The sequence below is a fragment of the Lissotriton vulgaris genome, chromosome 9 (assembly GCF_964263255.1).
Source record: "Lissotriton vulgaris chromosome 9, aLisVul1.2, whole genome shotgun sequence".
NCBI classification, from domain to species: domain Eukaryota; kingdom Metazoa; phylum Chordata; class Amphibia; order Caudata; family Salamandridae; genus Lissotriton; species Lissotriton vulgaris.
Genome location: NC_141697.1, coordinates 354,765,427 through 354,789,508, shown reverse-complemented (window position 1 = coordinate 354,789,508; position 24,082 = coordinate 354,765,427). Strand labels below are relative to the sequence as shown.

At 44.1% G+C, this 24,082-nt stretch overlaps 1 protein-coding gene across 2 annotated transcripts in view; it reads right to left on the bottom strand.

Moving 5' to 3' along the window:
- PPP4R4 (protein phosphatase 4 regulatory subunit 4) overlaps positions 1-24,082 on the bottom strand; it is a 1,899,245-nt gene that overhangs the window by 1,170,459 nt on the left and 704,704 nt on the right. For both annotated transcript variants that reach the window (XM_086937722.1, XM_086937723.1), the window contains exon 9: positions 12,756-12,878. In XM_086937722.1, coding sequence (XP_086793848.1) covers positions 12,756-12,878 — 123 coding nt within the window. The remainder of the gene's footprint in view (positions 1-12,755; positions 12,879-24,082) is intronic.

Here is a 24,082-nt window from a genome sequence, read left to right as displayed (position 1 = left end):
TATATATATATATATATATATATCCAGAAATGCAGGTTAGCCCCAAGGGATTCGACCACCAGAAGATATTATCGTTCCGACTTTTTATTTGTGGTTTGAAGACTTGCAAGCAGGAGTAGAACAGGATAAGCACAATGTCATTAAACTGCCAGACGCGTTTCAGGAATCTATCTGTTCCTTTCATCAGTGGCAAACACGGCAGCACAGAGCAAAGTTCATCGCTCACCTTTAATCACTACCAGCTGCTTCGATGGGCGTGGCTTTAAGGCAAAGCCTGCTGGTGCTTGTGGTCCGTCAAGGTTTTTCCTCGTGGGTATGCTCCGTTGCTGCGTGCACATTAAAATTTAGTAAATGCCCAAGTGGGTTAGTGTTACATCCGGAAACACTCATGCCTCGCTTTGCAGAGTTCAAACTGGAACACCAGCTGGCACCGATCCTGCATCGGCGCCCTCTCCTTCCCTCCGTTCTCCGCAGTGCACCATGGCGCTGCTCGGATCTGCTGCTGCAGTGGGTCAAATCCTCGGCTGGGCAACAGCCAAAAACATCCAGAAATGCAGGTTAGCCCCAAGGGATTCGACCACCAGAAGATATTATCGTTCCGACTTTTTATTTGTGGTTTGAAGACTTGCAAGCAGGAGTAGAACAGGATAAGCACAATGTCATTAAACTGCCAGACGCGTTTCAGGAATCTATCTGTTCCTTTCATCAGTGGCAAACACGGCAGCACAGAGCAAAGTTCATCGCTCACCTTTAATCACTACCAGCTGCTTCGATGGGCGTGGCTTTAAGGCAAAGCCTGCTGGTGCTTGTGGTCCGTCAAGGTTTTTCCTCGTGGGTATGCTCCGTTGCTGCGTGCACATTAAAATTTAGTAAATGCCCAAGTGGGTTAGTGTTACATCCGGAAACACTCATGCCTCGCTTTGCAGAGTTCAAACTGGAACACCAGCTGGCACCGATCCTGCATCGGCGCCCTCTCCTTCCCTCCGTTCTCCGCAGTGCACCATGGCGCTGCTCGGATCTGCTGCTGCAGTGGGTCAAATCCTCGGCTGGGCAACAGCCAAAAACATCCAGAAATGCAGGTTAGCCCCAAGGGATTCGACCACCAGAAGATATTATCGTTCCGACTTTTTATTTGTGGTTTGAAGACTTGCAAGCAGGAGTAGAACAGGATAAGCACAATGTCATTAAACTGCCAGACGCGTTTCAGGAATCTATCTACGTCGGATGGTCTACGGCCCCGTTAGACCATCCAAAGAGGGGTGGTCGTAAACAGAGATCGGCACCATGGTTTAATGAGGAATTGCGGGGTGCCAAGAGGGAGTGTAAGCGTGCGGAAAGGCAGTGGAGGGAAGAATATGACAATCAGGAGAGAGAGAGATATCTCATCCACAGACGAGCATATCACAATCTTATCAGGATAACGAAAACTGCCCACTATGCCGAAAGAATTTTGGATGCAGAGAACTCAGCAAAAGAACTGTTCTGTGTATACAAATCTCTTGTTGTCCCCAAATCCTCAGCGGGATCGGAGGACTGCTCTGTGGCTGCCTGTAACCGCATTGCCGACTACTTTAGTGACAAAGTGTCCAAAATCTATACCGCCTTCCCTGCCCAACCAACGGCAGATGGAAAGTTCGAGGCGTCAGTTAGAGAGGAAGATGGTCACAAGCTGCTGCTTAATTTCTCTACCCCGCCAGCTGAAGACCTGATCAACATATGTAGATCAGTGAAATCAGGTTCCCCACGTGATCCAGCATCTCCTAAACGGCTGGCCGACAGCCTGTCAACACTAGAGCCATATATTAGGCACCTGTTGGATATCTCCTTCAGGTCCAGCACTGTGCCTTGGGAATGGAAACAAGCAGTGGTGCTCCCCCTCCGCAAGAAGCCTAATATCAGCTTCGAAAAGCTGGAGAATCTGCGGCCCATCTCCCTCCTTCCCTACTTCTCGAAAGTGGCGGAGAAGTTGGTGAACCAGCAGCTAATGCAGTTTGTGGAAGAGTCTAATCTCCTTCACGCCACCCAGTTTGGATTCAGACCTCGACACTCGACTGAGTCAGCACTCCTTATGGCTTCCGAATCCATCAGGCAGGGGGCCGACGAGGGCCATACTATGGCCCTGATCCTGCTGGACCTCAGCGCTGCGTTCGACACTGTAGCACATCCCACCTTGCTACAGTGTCTGAACAAAGCAGGGATGGGTGATGCAGCGCTAAAATGGATTCAGTCGTTCCTATCGGGCCGTGGTTTCCAAGTCAGGCAGGGTGACTGCTACTCCAGGCGAGTGGCATTGGATCAGGGGGTTCCACAGGGCTCGTCCTTAAGCCCTACGCTTTTTAATCTATATGTGGCCCCGGTCGCCTCCATAGTGGAGAGCTACGGTCTGCGCATGGTGTCATACGCCGACGACACGCAGCTGGTCATCTCCCTATCGCGTGCACCCGGCCTTGCGGCGGACATCTTCAGAGCATGCATGCAAGATCTTGCTGCCTGGATGTCTGCCAATTGCCTTAAACTTAACGGCAACAAGACTGAGGTGCTGGTGGTAGGGGGAGACCGGGCGGCGTGGACGTCGGCGTGGTGGCCTCCTTGCTTGGGACCAGCACCTACCCCCTGCCTGGAGGCGAGGAATTTAGGTGTCTGGTTCGACTCCGACCTTACCTTTGGCCCCCAGGTCAACCGGGTGGTCGGCACCTGTTTCGGAATCCTTAAGACTCTCAGGAAGGTTTTGGAGTTCCTTCCCATCAGAGCCCGCCGAACTTTAGTGCATGCTTTAGTCACGTCCAAGATGGACTATGGCAACCTTCTCTATTTAGGAATCCCCGAGAAGAATCTGAGCCGCTTACAGGTCTTGCAAAATGCCGCTGCTCGGCTAGTTCTCAAACTTCCTAGAAGATCAGCCTCCAAAGCCGCGCTCCATGCCTTGCACTGGCTTCCGGTCAGGAGCAGGGTAGAATTCAAAGCCCTCTGCACATGTCACCGGATCATTAATGGCAGGGCACCCCTTCCTCTTCAGGGTCTCCTGACACAATACGAGCCATCCCGCACGCTAAGATCCTCTGGTTCAGGGCGCCTAACTATCCCAAAGGTGTCCAGAGCAAGGATGGGTGGCAGGTCCTTCAGGTACCTCGCCGCATCCTGCTGGAATAAACTTCCAGTAGCGCTGCGTCTGGAACCATCAGAGCTTATCTTCAGAGCCAAGCTGAAAACATATCTTTACACCAGATAGCGGCCCTTCCCGCAGGACTCCCTCTGAACACGCTCACATTTCAGCGCGGGGACACGCCGTTGTGCGTCACCATTGCGCTCTACAAGACCCATTATTATTATTATTATTATTATCTGTTCCTTTCATCAGTGGCAAACACGGCAGCACAGAGCAAAGTTCATCGCTCACCTTTAATCACTACCAGCTGCTTCGATGGGCGTGGCTTTAAGGCAAAGCCTGCTGGTGCTTGTGGTCCGTCAAGGTTTTTCCTCGTGGGTATGCTCCGTTGCTGCGTGCACATTAAAATTTAGTAAATGCCCAAGTGGGTTAGTGTTACATCCGGAAACACTCATGCCTCGCTTTGCAGAGTTCAAACTGGAACACCAGCTGGCACCGATCCTGCATCGGCGCCCTCTCCTTCCCTCCGTTCTCCGCAGTGCACCATGGCGCTGCTCGGATCTGCTGCTGCAGTGGGTCAAATCCTCGGCTGGGCAACAGCCAAAAACATCCAGAAATGCAGGTTAGCCCCAAGGGATTCGACCACCAGAAGATATTATCGTTCCGACTTTTTATTTGTGGTTTGAAGACTTGCAAGCAGGAGTAGAACAGGATAAGCACAATGTCATTAAACTGCCAGACGCGTTTCAGGAATCTATCTGTTCCTTTCATCAGTGGCAAACACGGCAGCACAGAGCAAAGTTCATCGCTCACCTTTAATCACTACCAGCTGCTTCGATGGGCGTGGCTTTAAGGCAAAGCCTGCTGGTGCTTGTGGTCCGTCAAGGTTTTTCCTCGTGGGTATGCTCCGTTGCTGCGTGCACATTAAAATTTAGTAAATGCCCAAGTGGGTTAGTGTTACATCCGGAAACACTCATGCCTCGCTTTGCAGAGTTCAAACTGGAACACCAGCTGGCACCGATCCTGCATCGGCGCCCTCTCCTTCCCTCCGTTCTCCGCAGTGCACCATGGCGCTGCTCGGATCTGCTGCTGCAGTGGGTCAAATCCTCGGCTGGGCAACAGCCAAAAACATCCAGAAATGCAGGTTAGCCCCAAGGGATTCGACCACCAGAAGATATTATCGTTCCGACTTTTTATTTGTGGTTTGAAGACTTGCAAGCAGGAGTAGAACAGGATAAGCACAATGTCATTAAACTGCCAGACGCGTTTCAGGAATCTATCTGTTCCTTTCATCAGTGGCAAACACGGCAGCACAGAGCAAAGTTCATCGCTCACCTTTAATCACTACCAGCTGCTTCGATGGGCGTGGCTTTAAGGCAAAGCCTGCTGGTGCTTGTGGTCCGTCAAGGTTTTTCCTCGTGGGTATGCTCCGTTGCTGCGTGCACATTAAAATTTAGTAAATGCCCAAGTGGGTTAGTGTTACATCCGGAAACACTCATGCCTCGCTTTGCAGAGTTCAAACTGGAACACCAGCTGGCACCGATCCTGCATCGGCGCCCTCTCCTTCCCTCCGTTCTCCGCAGTGCACCATGGCGCTGCTCAGATCTGCTGCTGCAGTGGGTCAAATCCTCGGCTGGGCAACAGCCAAAAACATCCAGAAATGCAGGTTAGCCCCAAGGGATTCGACCACCAGAAGATATTATCGTTCCGACTTTTTATTTGTGGTTTGAAGACTTGCAAGCAGGAGTAGAACAGGATAAGCACAATGTCATTAAACTGCCAGACGCGTTTCAGGAATCTATCTGTTCCTTTCATCAGTGGCAAACACGGCAGCACAGAGCAAAGTTCATCGCTCATCTTTAATCACTACCAGCTGCTTCGATGGGCGTGGCTTTAAGGCAAAGCCTGCTGGTGCTTGTGGTCCGTCAAGGTTTTTCCTCGTGGGTATGCTCCGTTGCTGCGTGCACATTAAAATTTAGTAAATGCCCAAGTGGGTTAGTGTTACATCCGGAAACACTCATGCCTCGCTTTGCAGAGTTCAAACTGGAACACCAGCTGGCACCGATCCTGCATCGGCGCCCTCTCCTTCCCTCCGTTCTCCGCAGTGCACCATGGCGCTGCTCGGATCTGCTGCTGCAGTGGGTCAAATCCTCGGCTGGGCAACAGCCAAAAACATCCAGAAATGCAGGTTAGCCCCAAGGGATTCGACCACCAGAAGATATTATCGTTCCGACTTTTTATTTGTGGTTTGAAGACTTGCAAGCAGGAGTAGAACAGGATAAGCACAATGTCATTAAACTGCCAGACGCGTTTCAGGAATCTATCTGTTCCTTTCATCAGTGGCAAACACGGCAGCACAGAGCAAAGTTCATCGCTCACCTTTAATCACTACCAGCTGCTTCGATGGGCGTGGCTTTAAGGCAAAGCCTGCTGGTGCTTGTGGTCCGTCAAGGTTTTTCCTCGTGGGTATGCTCCGTTGCTGCGTGCACATTAAAATTTAGTAAATGCCCAAGTGGGTTAGTGTTACATCCGGAAACACTCATGCCTCGCTTTGCAGAGTTCAAACTGGAACACCAGCTGGCACCGATCCTGCATCGGCGCCCTCTCCTTCCCTCCGTTCTCCGCAGTGCACCATGGCGCTGCTCGGATCTGCTGCTGCAGTGGGTCAAATCCTCGGCTGGGCAACAGCCAAAAACATCCAGAAATGCAGGTTAGCACCAAGGGATTCGACCACCAGAAGATATTATCGTTCCGACTTTTTATTTGTGGTTTGAAGACTTGCAAGCAGGAGTAGAACAGGATAAGCACAATGTCATTAAACTGCCAGACGCGTTTCAGGAATCTATCTGTTCCTTTCATCAGTGGCAAACACGGCAGCACAGAGCAAAGTTCATCGCTCACCTTTAATCACTACCAGCTGCTTCGATGGGCGTGGCTTTAAGGCAAAGCCTGCTGGTGCTTGTGGTCCGTCAAGGTTTTTCCTCGTGGGTATGCTCCGTTGCTGCGTGCACATTAAAATTTAGTAAATGCCCAAGTGGGTTAGTGTTACATCCGGAAACACTCATGCCTCGCTTTGCAGAGTTCAAACTGGAACACCAGCTGGCACCGATCCTGCATCGGCGCCCTCTCCTTCCCTCCGTTCTCCGCAGTGCACCATGGCGCTGCTCGAATCTGCTGCTGCAGTGGGTCAAATCCTCGGCTGGGCAACAGCCAAAAACATCCAGAAATGCAGGTTAGCCCCAAGGGATTCGACCACCAGAAGATATTATCGTTCCGACTTTTTATTTGTGGTTTGAAGACTTGCAAGCAGGAGTAGAACAGGATAAGCACAATGTCATTAAACTGCCAGACGCGTTTCAGGAATCTATCTGTTCCTTTCATCAGTGGCAAACACGGCAGCACAGAGCAAAGTTCATCGCTCACCTTTAATCACTACCAGCTGCTTCGATGGGCGTGGCTTTAAGGCAAAGCCTGCTGGTGCTTGTGGTCCGTCAAGGTTTTTCCTCGTGGGTATGCTCCGTTGCTGCGTGCACATTAAAATTTAGTAAATGCCCAAGTGGGTTAGTGTTACATCCGGAAACACTCATGCCTCGCTTTGCAGAGTTCAAACTGGAACACCAGCTGGCACCGATCCTGCATCGGCGCCCTCTCCTTCCCTCCGTTCTCCGCAGTGCACCATGGCGCTGCTCGGATCTGCTGCTGCAGTGGGTCAAATCCTCGGCTGGGCAACAGCCAAAAACATCCAGAAATGCAGGTTAGTCCCAAGGGATTCGACCACCAGAAGATATTATCGTTCCGACTTTTTATTTGTGGTTTGAAGACTTGCAAGCAGGAGTAGAACAGGATAAGCACAATGTCATTAAACTGCCAGACGCGTTTCAGGAATCTATCTGTTCCTTTCATCAGTGGCAAACACGGCAGCACAGAGCAAAGTTCATCGCTCACCTTCAATCACTACCAGCTGCTTCGATGGGCATTGTGCTTATCCTGTTCTACTCCTGCTTGCAAGTCTTCAAACCACAAATAAAAAGTCGGAACGATAATATCTTCTGGTGGTCGAATCCCTTGGGGCTAACCTGCATTTCTGGATGTTTTTGGCTGTTGCCCAGCCGAGGATTTGACCCACTGCAGTAGCAGATCCGAGCAGCGCCATGGTGCACTGCGGAGAACGGAGGGAAGGAGAGGGCGCCGATGCAGGATCGGTGCCAGCTGGTGTTCCAGTTTGAACTCTGCAAAGCGAGGCATGAGTGTTTCCGGATGTAACACTAACCCACTTGGGCATTTACTAAATTTTAATGTGCACGCAGCAACGGAGCATACCCACGAGGAAAAACCTTGACGGACCACAAGCACCAGCAGGCTTTGCCTTAAAGCCACGCCCATCGAAGCAGCTGGTAGTGATTAAAGGTGAGCGATGAACTTTGCTCTGTGCTGCCGTGTTTGCCACTGATGAAAGGAACAGATAGATTCCTGAAACGCGTCTGGCAGTTTAATGACATTGTGCTTATCCTGTTCTACTCCTGCTTGCAAGTCTTCAAACCACAAATAAAAAGTCGGAACGATAATATCTTCTGGTGGTCGAATCCCTTGGGGCTAACCTGCATTTCTGGATGTTTTTGGCTGTTGCCCAGCCGAGGATTTGACCCACTGCAGCAGCAGATCCGAGCAGCGCCATGGTGCACTGCGGAGAACGGAGGGAAGGAGAGGGCGCCGATGCAGGATCGGTGCCAGCTGGTGTTCCAGTTTGAACTCTGCAAAGCGAGGCATGAGTGTTTCCGGATGTAACACTAACCCACTTGGGCATTTACTAAATTTTAATGTGCACGCAGCAACGGAGCATACCCACGAGGAAAAACCTTGACGGACCACAAGCACCAGCAGGCTTTGCCTTAAAGCCACGCCCATCGAAGCAGCTGGTAGTGATTAAAGGTGAGCGATGAACTTTGCTCTGTGCTGCCGTGTTTGCCACTGATGAAAGGAACAGATAGATTCCTGAAACGCGTCTGGCAGTTTAATGACATTGTGCTTATCCTGTTCTACTCCTGCTTGCAAGTCTTCAAACCACAAATAAAAAGTCGGAACGATAATATCTTCTGGTGGTCGAATCCCTTGGGGCTAACCTGCATTTCTGGATGTTTTTGGCTGTTGCCCAGCCGAGGATTTGACCCACTGCAGCAGCAGATCCGAGCAGCGCCATGGTGCACTGCGGAGAACGGAGGGAAGGAGAGGGCGCCGATGCAGGATCGGTGCCAGCTGGTGTTCCAGTTTGAACTCTGCAAAGCGAGGCATGAGTGTTTCCGGATGTAACACTAACCCACTTGGGCATTTACTAAATTTTAATGTGCACGCAGCAACGGAGCATACCCACGAGGAAAAACCTTGACGGACCACAAGCACCAGCAGGCTTTGCCTTAAAGCCACGCCCATCGAAGCAGCTGGTAGTGATTAAAGGTGAGCGATGAACTTTGCTCTGTGCTGCCGTGTTTGCCACTGATGAAAGGAACAGATAGATTCCTGAAACGCGTCTGGCAGTTTAATGACATTGTGCTTATCCTGTTCTACTCCTGCTTGCAAGTCCTCAAACCACAAATAAAAAGTCGGAACGATAATATCTTCTGGTGGTCGAATCCCTTGGGGCTAACCTGCATTTCTGGATGTTTTTGGCTGTTGCCCAGCCGAGGATTTGACCCACTGCAGCAGCAGATCCGAGCAGCGCCATGGTGCACTGCGGAGAACGGAGGGAAGGAGAGGGCGCCGATGCAGGATCGGTGCCAGCTGGTGTTCCAGTTTGAACTCTGCAAAGCGAGGCATGAGTGTTTCCGGATGTAACACTAACCCACTTGGGCATTTACTAAATTTTAATGTGCACGCAGCAACGGAGCATACCCACGAGGAAAAACCTTGACGGACCACAAGCACCAGCAGGCTTTGCCTTAAAGCCAGGCCCATCGAAGCAGCTGGTAGTGATTAAAGGTGAGCGATGAACTTTGCTCTGTGCTGCCGTGTTTGCCACTGATGAAAGGAACAGATAGATTCCTGAAACGCGTCTGGCAGTTTAATGACATTGTGCTTATCCTGTTCTACTCCTGCTTGCAAGTCTTCAAACCACAAATAAAAAGTCGGAACGATAATATCTTCTGGTGGTCGAATCCCTTGGGGCTAACCTGCATTTCTGGATATATATATATATATATATATATATATATGTGGGGCACATATAATATAGTGTTTCCGGGGTCCCGCGCATGGGGAGAATATTCTAATGCTTATGAATATTGATGAGGATCCCCTGGAAAAGAACCAGTGTACTCACGGAAAGGCGAAAACTAATTATGAGAGAAAATGTTCTCAAATTAGTCACTGTTTTGGTGAAGAAGTAATTCTTTCTTTCCATTAGATGGCAGAACTCTGAGCTAAGTTTGAAACGAAGCAACTTTCACTTCCAGAGAAACAGTTCTTTCTGTGGTGCATGCTCTAGGATATGGAACCCCTCACGATGTGAAGAGTCTGAAGGGACATGAAGGGTGTTTTTTTCTCGTGTCCTGCTGCAACGTTAAGTGAGGCTTTTGTCCCTTGAGAAATGAATATCCGGTTAAGACTGATAATGAGGTGAGCAGGGGCAGGCCACAGTGGTAGATTACGGAGTCTGTGTGAGTTTCCTAAAGGGGACATGGATCACACTTTGTGAGATAATGTAAGGTCATATTTCAAAATGATTTTGAACACTCTTTTTACAACTGACAAACTTTTCTTATCATAAGACTAAAATATATAGTCAACAATTTGTTGCTGCCTTAGTAAAAATCTATCATAGCTAGTACAAAAATGATGACACATCAAACTTGGTTAATGAAAAATAGTGAGCCTTTTGGTCAAAGCCATTAGAGACTGTTGACTGTTGAATGTATAATAAGACCAAACAAAGCGAAAAATGCAGCCACAAGACAGAGCTCACACAAGCTGATGTTCATAGCATTGGGGGAAATAATATATCAAGAATGAATATTGCAAATGAGATTCTCAAATAAATCCAAGAATATGCCTGAAAAGGTGCATAAGTCGTAGGGTGATCACGTGCCTAACATGTACATATATTGAATTTCCATCTACCAGAGATTTTTGGGGCAAAGATTCCTCATATATTATTTCTTCTCTATAGCCAAATCCCTTCTCCTACACCAACATTAAATAAGGAGGTATTTCTGCTCAGTTTTCATCAACATAACAAGCTTATTCTTGACCTTGAAAGGAGAACTTTTTGGAGAGATTATTAGGTGAAAAAAATTAACACCTATAAACCCCTACATTTGGAAGATCACACAGGAACGACAACAAAACATTCACATCCATACATTTGAGATTGTTGAAATTCCACAACTCTGGTGCATTTTCCGAAATTCAAAATGCCATTTAGGAGATTGAAAACAGGCCAGTCATGAGTTTGTATATCAGAAATGGACATCAGCCTATGAAAATTATTTTGCCAGTGCACCTATGCAGAACTTAGGTAGGATATTTATTCAAGAATGAAATAATAGTGCCTTAGACTGGGTTTTGGTCTCAATAAAGTTGTTTTTGGCAACGCCTAGTCAATGATCAAGCGGGTTGCATATAAATTGATAGCTGTAATACTTCACTGGAATTCTTAGTCGTGTATAGTACTCAGTAGGTACATTTTTTGAAAATAATTATTTTTCCAGGTCATTATGAAACTTACATTTTACCATTATTAATGAGGCAGCAAATACTGTAGCAACATAGTTATCTAATATGATTTGCAGTATGGCACAGGGAGACATGTGAGATTAAATAATCAGAAATATGAAGGCAGTTAGGCATATACCAACAAAACGAAAGTAGATGGCTTCGCGAGGATTTATTTCGCAATAAGATTGCACATGTAAGGTTCAGCAGCCCCTTCCTTTCTATTTCGTAAACTGTTATTCTCGAATCAAGTCAAGTCAAAGAAGTCTTTATTTCGATATACATATCATTAAAGACTGTGTATTAAAATCAAATAAGCGAAAAAGTACATATATAATAGGTTAAAATCACAAACTGATCAGCACCATTATTGCGAGGAAATTGAGTTGTCCTGTTAATCCGTACAAAATAGAATAAGTTAGGTTAAAAAACAGTCTAAGACTCTGTACAATAATTTAAAAGGGTGATTAAAAATCCAGGTTATTCTCACTTATATGCTTTTTGGGCATTTCTAAAATATGTTCCCAAAGGGGTGGGAATATCTACAGAGGCACGTTTTAATTTTCAAATGTCATTTAGCAGCGATTTCTCAAAAGGTGCATCCTATCTAAATGTTGTTGAAGTTCGCGAGAGGCAGACAATAATTGAATTCTCTCTTTCAATGTTATCTCGTATAAACTATGTGCAAGCTCACCACAGTGAACCTTCTGATTGACAATTGGAAAAAGGTCAGTACTATTTGTAAAGATTCTTACATTTCAAAGTCATCATGTACTTGTAATGCAAGCTCCATGATGCGATTGAAAAACTAAAATGGTTATATGGGTGGTCTGAGCGTTAACCAGGCAAGTTTGTTCTAGTAGTTTAAATAAGAGCACCTCAGCCCAGTACTTAAACAAAGTCACTATTGAAATAAGGGTTGGGATTATGTATAAAGAGTAGCCCTAAATAATCACATATAATGGCAAGGTGATCTGGAGAAGGGCATTAGAGGATATATCAGGCCACCTTAAATACGCAACTTACATACACAGAGCTAAGGACACCCCTCCTTACACCATTCATTATTTGAACTCCGTTATGCCAGGAAAGAAAACTTGCTAATCTTTTGAATTTAAAGAAGTAGTTATGGTCATTATCTGCATAGAGAGAGGAATGTTACTTTAGGAGCACACTATTGGCCAACTTGTGAATCTGCATGTTTTGGAGTGTATGGAGGGAAGGTGGCTTCACATAGAAGAAAGACACAGTACATGGGGATGTTCACCATCAACATAGAAGCAGCCTGGCTAGACATTCCTGTTACATGACAATAAAAAAAGAAATCATCCTGCAGATTTCTTAAATAAAAACTATTTTAAAATCAGTAGAGAAACAGGAATTATCTGAACATGCTAGAAACGGGTGATAATCACAATAAAAAAAACAATGTCTTAATTCACAACAATCATGACAGAATACAAAAAACATAATGGGCAAATCTCTTGGCAACAAAAACGTATCTAAACGATAAATAGTGCAGAGTAGTCCAGGAAAAGCTAAGTAGGGGGTGGCGATAAATGGGAAAGGAAACATTTTTGTAATGTGAGTGCACCAGTAAGGGAAGCACATCTACCTGCGTGAGCACTAACGATACCAATAATACACTTTTTGGTTCCCTTTTGAGAAGGAAGGTAAGTCTTCCTAGTCATATAATGGTCAATAAGACGGTGAATTATACCACATTTCAAAACATTTTCCAGAGTCTTTGAACAAGACATTGAAGCTGACAAGACACTGTACAATTATAAGGCAGAATCAAACAAGTGTGGGAACAAAATCAACATTTACAAAGCCCCCGCCCTCCATGTCACCAGCTCTTGATTTCATCTTCTGAACGAACCACAACCCTACTTCAAGAATCAAGTTTGTAATATGGTTAGAACGGATTAAATCCTAATCCTACCTTGCAGTCCATGCATTAGTTTTCCTAACTGCAAAGTTAAAGAGGCAAGACCACATTCATCTGCTTTGAGACATTTCTCACAAAATGTTTTCACTAATGGGAGAACAGTCTGAGATCTGTCATCTGAAAAAACAATAAGATACATGCTCATGATTGCAAAAGACAACATAAATATTCAATGAACAAAATATGAAACATATTACTAGCATAACAATCTGTGGAAATCACATTGACACATACAAGCTGCTAAATGTTCAATGCAATGTGTTGCATTTATTGGACTTTTTCCAAACCTACAGGCTTTATTTTTAAGTGTGAATAATTTCTGCGCATGCTCTTATCGGATTTAAAAACATATAAGAGAGCGCATGTATCATTAAAGTCAAAACAATACATTATTTTGTTTTATAGAAGTTAAGATAAACATTTGGTGTCCCTTGCGTTATAACTATGTCTTGGTCTGGAATGATGGGTTAACACATAACCTGAGGGAATGAGAGTGATGCAATTGACAGAACACAAAAATAAAACACTGGTGTGGTCTGAATGTTGGGTGAGTACAAATACAATAGGAGGTACAAAACATTTGAGGCATGAAGAAGACACTAATCAAATGTACAAACAAACACACATGAAAGAAGCTGAACACCATATGATGATCACCAAAAAAAGGAGTGGTTGCTACACTACAGAAGGCTTCACTTTTAATCAGGGACATCTTAAGGATTTTGAAGGCCCTGGTCCAAATTGAATTGTGGGCTCCCTGTTCAGAACAGCTTTGAACTTATGATCCACTTTCAGCTCCTTCATGCCCTCTTTGGCCAGGTCACTGACAGTGCACAGGCACACCCGTCCAAATTCTACATGTGTTTACATCTAATTTTGTTAGGAATGTTTTAAATGCAATTGATTTTATCATTGTTTAAAGACCAAGGTCTAAATAAACATTACCTTGACTGACTGACATCTAATTTTTAGGGATAGTGACCTGTGTTTTCAATATTGTAAAGTAGCAGCAGCTCGCTAAAATTATTGCAAATAATCTCTGTGACACTTTCTCATTTCAGAAATGTGAGGTCCTGCTTGGAGCTAAAAGAAACGTTTTTATTGGCTGTGGCATGAAAAATAAACAGAACATTTATCTTCACAATGTGTGCAATAGTATTCAAAACAATCTGTTTAAGAATTATTCAAGATTATCAGGGCAAATCTCTCTGCAGAACAGAGCTTGCTCTATCAGGGATCCCCTTGAAAGGCTGGGGCCCTGGGCCAGAGCTGACTTTGCCCATGACTTAAAACGTCTCTGCTTTTAATGTAATCTCTTTCTTTGAGATTGGATTGCGCGCAAATAATTCATATACTCAGTTTTAATATAAAAAAGAACCAATCTTGCAGACGGATGAATTCACAGCATCCCCTATGGGGAGATGTTTAGATTGCGGAGGATATGTAGCAGCAATGTGGATTTAGAAAAACACCAACAGGAAAGTAAAGCACGCTTAATTGAACGAGGATACAGTGCCAAAATCATAGATATAGCTATCAAAAAGTCCAGGCTCATGGCAAGGGAGGATCTGTCACACGACAGGGAACTGTCACATAACACCCTAGAGAAAAACTTGTCAGTTTCTGGAGACCCACCTAGACTAATTTTGACCTATGGTAGACAACAGAAGGAATTGCGCAAGATTATCAAGCGCAATTGGCACATTGTCAAAGACGATCCTATTATAGGCAGTTCGCTCCCAGATTTCCCTTTGATAACATATAGGAAATAGACATCCATGGCGGATATACTGGTTAAAAGCAGTCCAGAATATAAGGAAGAAGCCTGGTGGCTTACCGCCAGGATGGGATTTTTTAAATGTTCGAACTAGTACCATCTAACCTGTAGAAGTGAATTTGTAATATACATACTAGAATGTAGCTGCAACTTAATGTATATCGGCAGAACTAAGTTGGCAGCACATAAAAGGGTGCTATAACATATTAGGGCATAACCAACAATGACCCAAATTACCCAGTAGCACGTAACTTCAAGGAACATCATGGTGGGAATCCAGAGGAATTGAAGTATTATGTAATCGACACTGTCCCAATTCAAAGAAGAGGAGGTGATAGGGAAGGGAAATTAAGACGTTTGGAGACCCACTACATATTGCAGCTCGACACAAAACAGCCAAATGGGCTTAATATGAGTGTGGACCTATATACATACTTAGAATAAAAATCCCTGTTCCTCTTTTTGATAGAAAACCTAAATGTACTGCGTTGCACTAAGAAGAGTTCCTTCCTTTCCTTTTTCTTGTTTTAAATCCAGTGAATCATAATGATGAATACAAATATGAAACAAGAAATACTTATGTCTTACAACTACTTTTGCACTATGAAAACCATGAATTACTGAATGAAATATTTTAATTATTATGAGTACTTTTAATATTGTTGTTTTTTACAGAAATGTTTATGATGAATGAATTATATTTATATAATTTTTATTGTATGTATTTTTTTTTAAGTACCAATGGTTGATTTGAGAAAGATCATATCTATAATTGTGGGAATCATTTATCAATGTTTATTTTTCTGGTTAAAACCTCCAATATAGGAAACTAAGAGGCAATTTGCACACGCTGTTCTTTTGCACATAATCTTGCTGTAATGGCAAAACCTAAAGTCAAAGGCCATTAAAATTAAGGCTGGAGTGTAATACGTTTAAATACACTTTCAATAGGCACTACAGCACATTTTAATTTGTAAATTTGCACATTTCGAAGTATAGCTACCTCGCTTTACTTCTAACACTTTTGCACTTTAGTATTCTCTCATTTGGGAATTATATGGGTTCCACACTATCACTTTCAATTGTTTACATTAGCATGGATACAAATATTATGAGGCATCAAAGAGTTTCTATGCATTTGAGCAAGAAATTGTCGAAATCAATGGGTTTACAGATAATAAATACACGCATTGTGGGAAAATTACATGGCCATAAAGTATCATGTTAGAAACATTCTTCTTCCCTTTTTAAAATGTATTCATACATAATATTTGAACTTTGTGGTATAAAAAGAAGAAAAGGAAAAAAGCATTTGATCCCTTACTATACATGATTATGGTATGTTTTCCATGTCTATGAATGCACTGTCACTTTAAAAATGGAGGTGGTACATATCAAAGTTGTTATGTGATCAAGGCAGGGATCTGCCGAAACGCGTTGTGATGGCGGCTGGTGGGGTTTCCGAATAAAAAATTAGCACCAAACCTGGGTCTACGCTCGTCTTTTCGTGGTTGGACAAACTATGTAAGGTGGCATGATTGTAGCATGATTAAATGGGTATGTGATTGATTCTGTGCATTACTGACTAGGTATGTGAGTAACTCTATGGATGAGTGGCAGAGTGTGACTTCATGTATAGATGTATGAGTGCATATTATAGTCCTGTATTGATGAGTAACTACATGTATAAGTGACTGGATGTGTGTGTAGACCTAGGAAATAGTGAGTTCTATGTAGTATATGGCATTCTTCTGTGTGTGGTTTAAAAAATAGTAGTCAGCATTTTAGAATGGGTGTATCAAAGTTTATATTAGAGCATCAGTATGTGCATCAGATTGTCACATGGATGATGACATGAGTGATGTCATTTGAGATGTCATCAGTGATGTCACTGACCATGTCATGAGTGATGTAATATGTGACATCATCAGCAGTGCATTACGAGCGCGCGAGTTATAGTAAGCTCAACTAACCATAACAGGCAAATTTCTCTGGTTTTAGATGAGTCAAAGGTTCAACTAACTATAACGTCCCTGAAACCTAGGGTTATTTTAGTGAATTTCTAATGTTTTTTAAATGCTAATTCCTGACTGTAACGTGCCTGAAACCTATGTATTTTTCAGGTAATTTCTAAGGTTTTTTAAATGTTAATTTCATATTTTCTAAAACCTATATTTTTTCAAATATTTTTTTAATTATTTGTGAACTCTATTATACTTCTTTTTTTTTTACTTTAAAAATTATGTAATGTTTCATATCTTCCCCAAAAAATATGTATTTTTTGGGGGGGGGGGGGGGAGGGGAACTGCACTCCCATACCGGTAGTGTACCAAGCTCCATCACCAAATAATAATAATAATAATAATGCAACATTTATAGAGCGCCTGGCTACACATAGAACAGTGTGTCCCCGCGCTAATCACTGATAAATTCAACATAGGACCTGAGAGAACGGGATTATGAAATGGGGAAGAGGAGTGTTTTTAATTTCCTCCGGAATCCTATTTCGGATGGCTCCATCCTCATATTCAGTGGTAGAGCATTCCAGTATTTGGGGGCTAAGTGCCTAAATGAACGTCCGCCCATTCTGGCCCTAACAATACGAGGTGTTTTAAACAGCATCGCACCAGAGGATCTTAGATTGCGAGTAGGGCGATGTATGGCCAGGAGGTTCTTGAGGTAATCCGAACCTTTGTTCTGGGCTATGCGATGTGCGTAGCAGAGGGCTTTACATTTAATACGCTCCCTGACGGGAAGCCAGTGGAGTTTAGCCAATGCAGACTTTCCTGATGCTCTGCGCGGGAGGCCAAGCACTAAACGTGCGGCAGCATTCTGCACGCATTGAAGTTGATGAAGTGCTTTTTGGCTTAGCCCTAACAGCATGGCGTTGCCGTAATCAAGGTGTGGAGTCACTAAGGCGTGAACAATGGTTTTTCTGGCTACTGCAGGTAGGAGGTCTAAGACCTTACGAAGAACCTTGAGTAGGCCAAAACATCTCCCTGTGACTTTATTAACGTGGATCTTGTACGAGAGGTCGGTGTCCAACATAACACCAAGGTTACGTACCGACTCCCTCGGAAAGGGGGGGTCCCCAAGTTCACTGGGCCACCATAGCCTTGACCATGAAGATGTTGCTCTCCCGACCACCAACAACTCTGTCTTTTCGCCATTAAGGCGTAGGCAGTTGTCATTCATCCATACTGCCACTGCTGACATACAGTTCGAGAAGTTGATGGCATCTTGACTACGGTCGGGTGTGAGTTTAAACACCAACTGGGTGTCGTCAGCGTAGCTAACAATGTCCACCCCAAACGCCTCCACCACGCGAGCCAGGGGTTCCATGTAGATGTTAAACAGGGTGGGGCTCAAACTTGAGCCCTGAGGAACCCCATGGCTTACCTTGCGTGGGGACGATCTGAAGGGAGGACAATGTAGCTGAAAGCTTCTATCAGCTAGATAGGACTTCAGCCAGGCTAGCGCTGACCCCGTCACCCCCATCTCCGTCAGGCGAGACATCAGCGTGGAGTGCAGCACGGTGTCAAACGCTGCACTCAGATCTAATAAAACTAATGCTGCTGTCTCGCCTTCATCCGCTATCTGCCTTATGCGCTCAGTGGAATATAGAACGGCTGACTCCGTCGAGTAGCCGGTTCTGAATCCAGATTGGGATGAGTGGAGATGGGTTTCTTCTTCTAGATGTTTCATAAGCTGTTTATTAGCAATTTTCTCCACAATCTTTGCACAGAAGGGAAGAAGGGAGATGGGACGAAGGTTTTGCAGTTGTGAGATGGGGATGTTGGGTTTTTACTTTAGGGGAATGACCTGGGCAGTCTTCCATGCTTCCAGTACATGACACTCTTGAAAGGACAGAGTGATCATGTGGCTAATATGGTCGATTAGCATGCTCTCCATAACACCTTTACACCGCGCCACTGGGCATGAGTCAGATGGAGATCCGGATTGTATGCTTTTGACAATACCTAGAAGTTCGTTTCTTTCTGGCGTTGTAAAGCATGATAGCCACGATTTTTGTGTGGAAACAGCTACATTGGTCCCAGGACTGGTTGGCAGGTTGTTACCAGCTGTAAAGGTGTCATGAAATTTTGTCCACCTTGTCCACAAAATAATCGGCTACCAAGCGAATCCTATTCACCATATTGCTAAACTCGTAACTGATGCGCATTTTGTATCCGACGACTTCGTGGCACCGCGTCCCACGTAACATCATATAGGCATAAAGTCACCCCAGCTGCTACTTTAGTATCCGACGATTACGCAGTACCAAGCCACACGTTACGTCATGTACGAATGGGGTCCCGCCCGCTGTGCGTTGCGTAAGTACACGCTGCCGGGCCCTGTGTTACGTCACATATGTATAGTGTTGCACCGGGTACGCCATTCCCTCGTTTTTTTTGTCTCAAAAGTATATCTAAATAATTTTAAACAGTATATGAGAGCAAACGATAATCTAAAATATTTTAAACATTTATATACTTCTAACTGTAATAAACTTATATTATGATAAATGTATTTTGTCAAAATTGCGTCAGGTGCGGCCTCCTTGCGCGCTGGGTGCTTGATTGCCATGTGACATTATAAAAAAACATTTGATTGCTTCATAACATTTTCCAGTTCCAATAAACAAACATGCTCAAATCCACCCCCCTCAGCAGCTGCTGAAGGTGTGATGGCCAGCCAGGATCCAGAACTCCAGGATCCAGAACTCCAGGAGCTGAAGCATACAGAAATGTTCATAATATGCATTTTGGAGCAAAGGCAATTGCACAGGTCATCTATGCAAGTTAATTTTTAAAACCACCAGAAATTCTATGTCTGTAGATTGGACCACTTGCTTTCCTAACCATATATCTAGGGCACACTTAAAAATGTACTGTTGACAGATGAATACGGACAGCATGCAATGTAGCCAAATAGGGCTGAAAAAGACAAGGACCAGCTCTCATTTAGTTACTGAAGCAAGGGTGAGCCAAAAGACTGTATCATCCTCTTGGAACACAGCAGCACCTCTGGTAGTGCAATCTCCATTTGCGTGAATGACGAAACATCCATTGTGGAGCAAATAAAATATAATCAATATCCCGACAATGAGGAACAGGACAAGTGGAAAGCCTCCAAAAATGCTTCCAAGCAAGGATGAAAGATGGAATCATTTCGAAGCCAGCCCAGAAAGTTCTAACCAACCAGAATCCAATTGCTTTAAAAAACTGTGCGACACCCGCAGCGTTTGAAACATTAAAAATGCAAAACCACTAGCTCCCCAAAATGGGTGGGACATTTGTACGAACTAACAATTGTATCTCAAAAGAAGACCTTGCAATTTGAAATCAAAAATCTCCTGTGCAGATGTTAAGGCCACTTCCTACTGAAAAAAATAAGGCTTACAGTCTGCTCAAAGCATCAAAGTTCACATTTGAAATTGTAATCAAAGGCCAAATTGTTGCATCCATAACTGTACGGGCAGGTGGAAAAAGCACTTGTGTACAACAGGTCATGACCGCAGAAACCATAACCAGATATGGTATTCCCGGTATTATCCCACCTTGGTCATTCAACATCAGATAGCTTGCATTCAAAAGCAATCTGAACGCTGTATGAAGTAAGGAGCTGAGGAGCCTTTCAGATAACAGGACAAGTTTGCCTTGAACACATTACATGTGCCATGGAGTGTGACCTTCCTTCAAAATAGAAAAAGGCCTGAAGTCTTCTTGCAGTCTGCACTACTAAGGAAAACCTCAGTTGCGCCATTCCTACATCTCTAAATGAAAGGTAAGACCCATGCCTCATGTACAAATCCTTCACCCAGCGCTTAATATCTGCCTACCTGATGGTGATTTGATGCAGTATTTGAAGTGAAAAGTTGAAATTCACAGAAAAACAAACCCATGTAATATCCAATCTGCTGATGGAACCTCTGCAACAGTAAATGGTAATTTTTCTAACTTTTCAATGTGTAACGTAGGGTATGTTGTGTCTTTTCTGGCCATGGTGGTCTGTTCTTTTGTTAAGTTGTATGGTAAAAACAAATTAGTGGCTTTTAAGTGCTTCCATGTAACACGACCATTGCATTAGTCTGTTGAGTGCAACTTAGTAGCATGATAGAACTAAGCTGTAATTGCCCATGTTGCAAAAGGGACATGTCACTCTCTATGATGTCAATAGAAATTGACACAATGTTACCCAATGAATATATACTAGTGGGTAATGAAGTCATGCCATTGTCACCCATTGCTAGAGCCTTTTCTAAATTTGCTCTGTCAATTTCACGTATTCTCTCAGCAACTTCCTGCTGTGAAACATTTCCTACTTTGTTGTACATAGCATACAGAAAGCACTTTTGACATGGTTTCCTAGGACCTAACAAGAAATCCTGTAAAACCATATCATCAGAAAGGAGAGACAAGCATTGTTGCACCTCAGACAACATTGAATCTCTTAGTCACTCCTGAGTGTTGTGTCTGCACGTAACATGGGTCTGGCCTATTTATGCTGAAGCTTTTTGTGTTAAGAAAATGTGCCTGATAACCGTTAATATCTAATGGGCACACAAGCCATCCCTCTGGACTGGAACTTGAACAATTGTATGTACAATTTCTAAGCATGCTGCCAAATGTGTTCTCTACGTAATTTAGGAATCGCTGCCAATTCTGAAAACATGCAAAGGTGGGAATGTTTGGTGTAGGCATATACTTTATCTTAGCCAAGCTGATAAAGGATGTTTGCTGCACAGTTTTATTCAGGAAAGATAGTTGTTGTGGTATAAGGGATGCTCTAAACAAAGCCTTGTTCCCCGAACTTGCTATTCTCTAGTTCCCCATATGGATTTCAAATCGATATTGTCTTTCCAACGTCATACCCTTGTGTCAACAATTGGGAAATGAAAGAGGCAGAATAAATCAACTTCATATTTTTCTTCAGCCGGGGAAGTAGTGTGTTTATTACAATTGGACTATAGGGCTCCTGCATTGCCACCAGAAAAATATGAAAACATCTGTGCAAATGTCTTTGAGCACCCCTGGGGGTGTAGGGCAGATTTCCCAATGTATGTAATTACATACTGCATGTACAGTACCTGCTTATGTAAATAATGTGACTATGGTGGTGAAAACAAAACATTTCATCATTAGATGTCCCATAATACATTTCTACACTTTCAAATACAGTATAATGCTCTAAATCACCATGCATCAGTTTGACACTGTGAACGTCCCAATTATGAGAGATATTACCAGGAGTAATGACATCCTTTAAAAGAAAATCCTAAAAGCATATGGAACTTGTAAAATTCCTGTTGGTCCAAATATACATTTGGGTGCCTTATCCCAAACAATTTCCTCAGGGCCCAGAATTGCTGAAATGTTCACAAAGGACAGTTCTCTTCACACTTTGTGTGATTGAAAATGAGGTGTCAATACCTCTTTACCAATTCAACAGCAGAGCGTACAGAAAACCAATACAAAGGAAGAGGAAAAGTAATGAAATTGTAATCCAAATGTATATCCAAGGTGGTATAAAGTATGTGTTTTTGAGCCAAGCTATACATTCACAGAACCCCAGTTTTGGGAGGGGGGTCTGACAAATATGAAGAAAAGTGATCAAAGTCAAAAAAGTAGCCTGTAAATGTAAATGTGGGATACTTGTACCCGAGTGTCCCGGCGCTGTAGACCGCTGGGGAACCCGTCCTGGTTTTCCCTGTGAGATGGTCCCTTTTGGGTATCTCCAGGGTGAAACCAGGCATCCCTGGCGTCTGTGGGGGCCGTTGTAGAGATGAGGCAAGCTAATGCCCAGAGTTGCCGAGTGTGCTCCCTGGTCGGAGTGGGCACCGATGCGAGAATTATCAGTCCGCTGATCCTGGTCCAAGACCCTGCCGCGTCGGGAATCGAACCCTGGTCCCGGGCCGTTCCCTGCACTCGGGTCTGCCGCCTCTACCCAGTGAGCCACACCTCTCTACACGCCTGGGGGTGTTTGTGCAAACATGGGAGGCTCACGTAGCTGTACAGAACTGACTGGAAAGTCCTCTGATGGGATGTTATAAACAACTTACTTGATTGCTTGTTATGTAGTAAACTGATACTTTTATGGGGTTTGTAGACGTAGCTGGAAATAATGTGACTTCAGTATTAGCTGTTCCCAGCAGTGGAGAAGAAACTTCACTGTTATTCACAGCTTGCATAGAGATTTCCTGCATGGTAGTGAGAGAAGGCAGTTAACTACCCAGAACACCTTTCTGCCTAATATGTCAACCCTGCCACATAGTGTGGTTTGATGAGATCAACAAATCTCTTGTGTTTGCTGCCATCAAGAAGCAGTAAAAATAAGGTTCTGGTACCTTCAACAGCCAGGACTGACCCAAATTTCTTTTTGCCTGGTATTTTCTCCTGAACTAGATCCCCGATCTTCAGAATCCAACCAGGAGTTACTGGTGCTTCCTTCACTTCACCAGTGGCAGAGCGTTTCTACTGGACGTTACTCTGAGCATCTCTGAAGTCATTCAGTTCCTGTAAAACAGCCAAACGTTCACTGATATAAAAGGTGTTTCTGCCGCCTCTGTACTGGGACAGTCAAGGTCTGGAACTGACATCTTAACTCTGAAAATGACCTTATAGGGAGTCCAACCATCCAAGGATCTTCTTGACAGATTGTTTAGGGCTCTCTTTACCAATACAGGTGATGGATCCAACTGCAACCTGAACCTAATACTCTAGCTGTTTAAGACTGCTTTAAACCACAGCCTTTTCTCTCCACAATGTTCCCATGGTGTCTCTGTAAGCCACCCTGGTCCAAATGGAATGTGACTACTGCATATGTACTGATAAAAGACTTGTAAGCCCTTTGTAACAGTTCCAGCGTCAGCCGATCACTGTAGCCATACCCATAGTAATCAAGAGCAGGAATCCACTGCTAACATGATGTATGCATAAGACGGCTCTGAGTGTAAGGGTCTGCAATGGTCCAAGTAAACACAAGCCAGAGGCTTGTTTGAGATCAATAGAGGTGTCTGTGGTGGACGAGCTGTGGTGGAAATCTTTATTTGTTGGTAAATGGCACATTTAAGGACCTAGTCTTTAGACCCCCCTCATATGCTGCTAGGATCGGTCCTAACCTGCTGGCAATTAAGTGTTACTCTGTCCCCCACTTCATAAAGATGAGAACATTGAATGTTTTGTGTGCCTAAATGGTAGGAGTATTTGGCTGTAAACCTTTCGGTAAGGGTGTGCTACTGCTCGAAGCTGTGGCAGCCTTCATAATGTCTCCATCTTTTCTCTTGCTTGAACGAGTCATTGCAGTGACTACAGCAGTTTGTATTGCTGCTTTTTGGCTTCATTGACCAATGAATGCTGTGTCTCGACCAGATAATGCGTTACTAAAGCTAGGTAACTTGTTCATCTGATAAAAACATCTAACCACAGGTTCCTTACCTTTGAATAGATACCCAAGCAATACCATCCCCATTGGAGGGCTGCAGACAAATTCTAAACCAAAAAGTCCTACAGGACTGATAGGGCAAAGTGTCCGTCCCTGACAA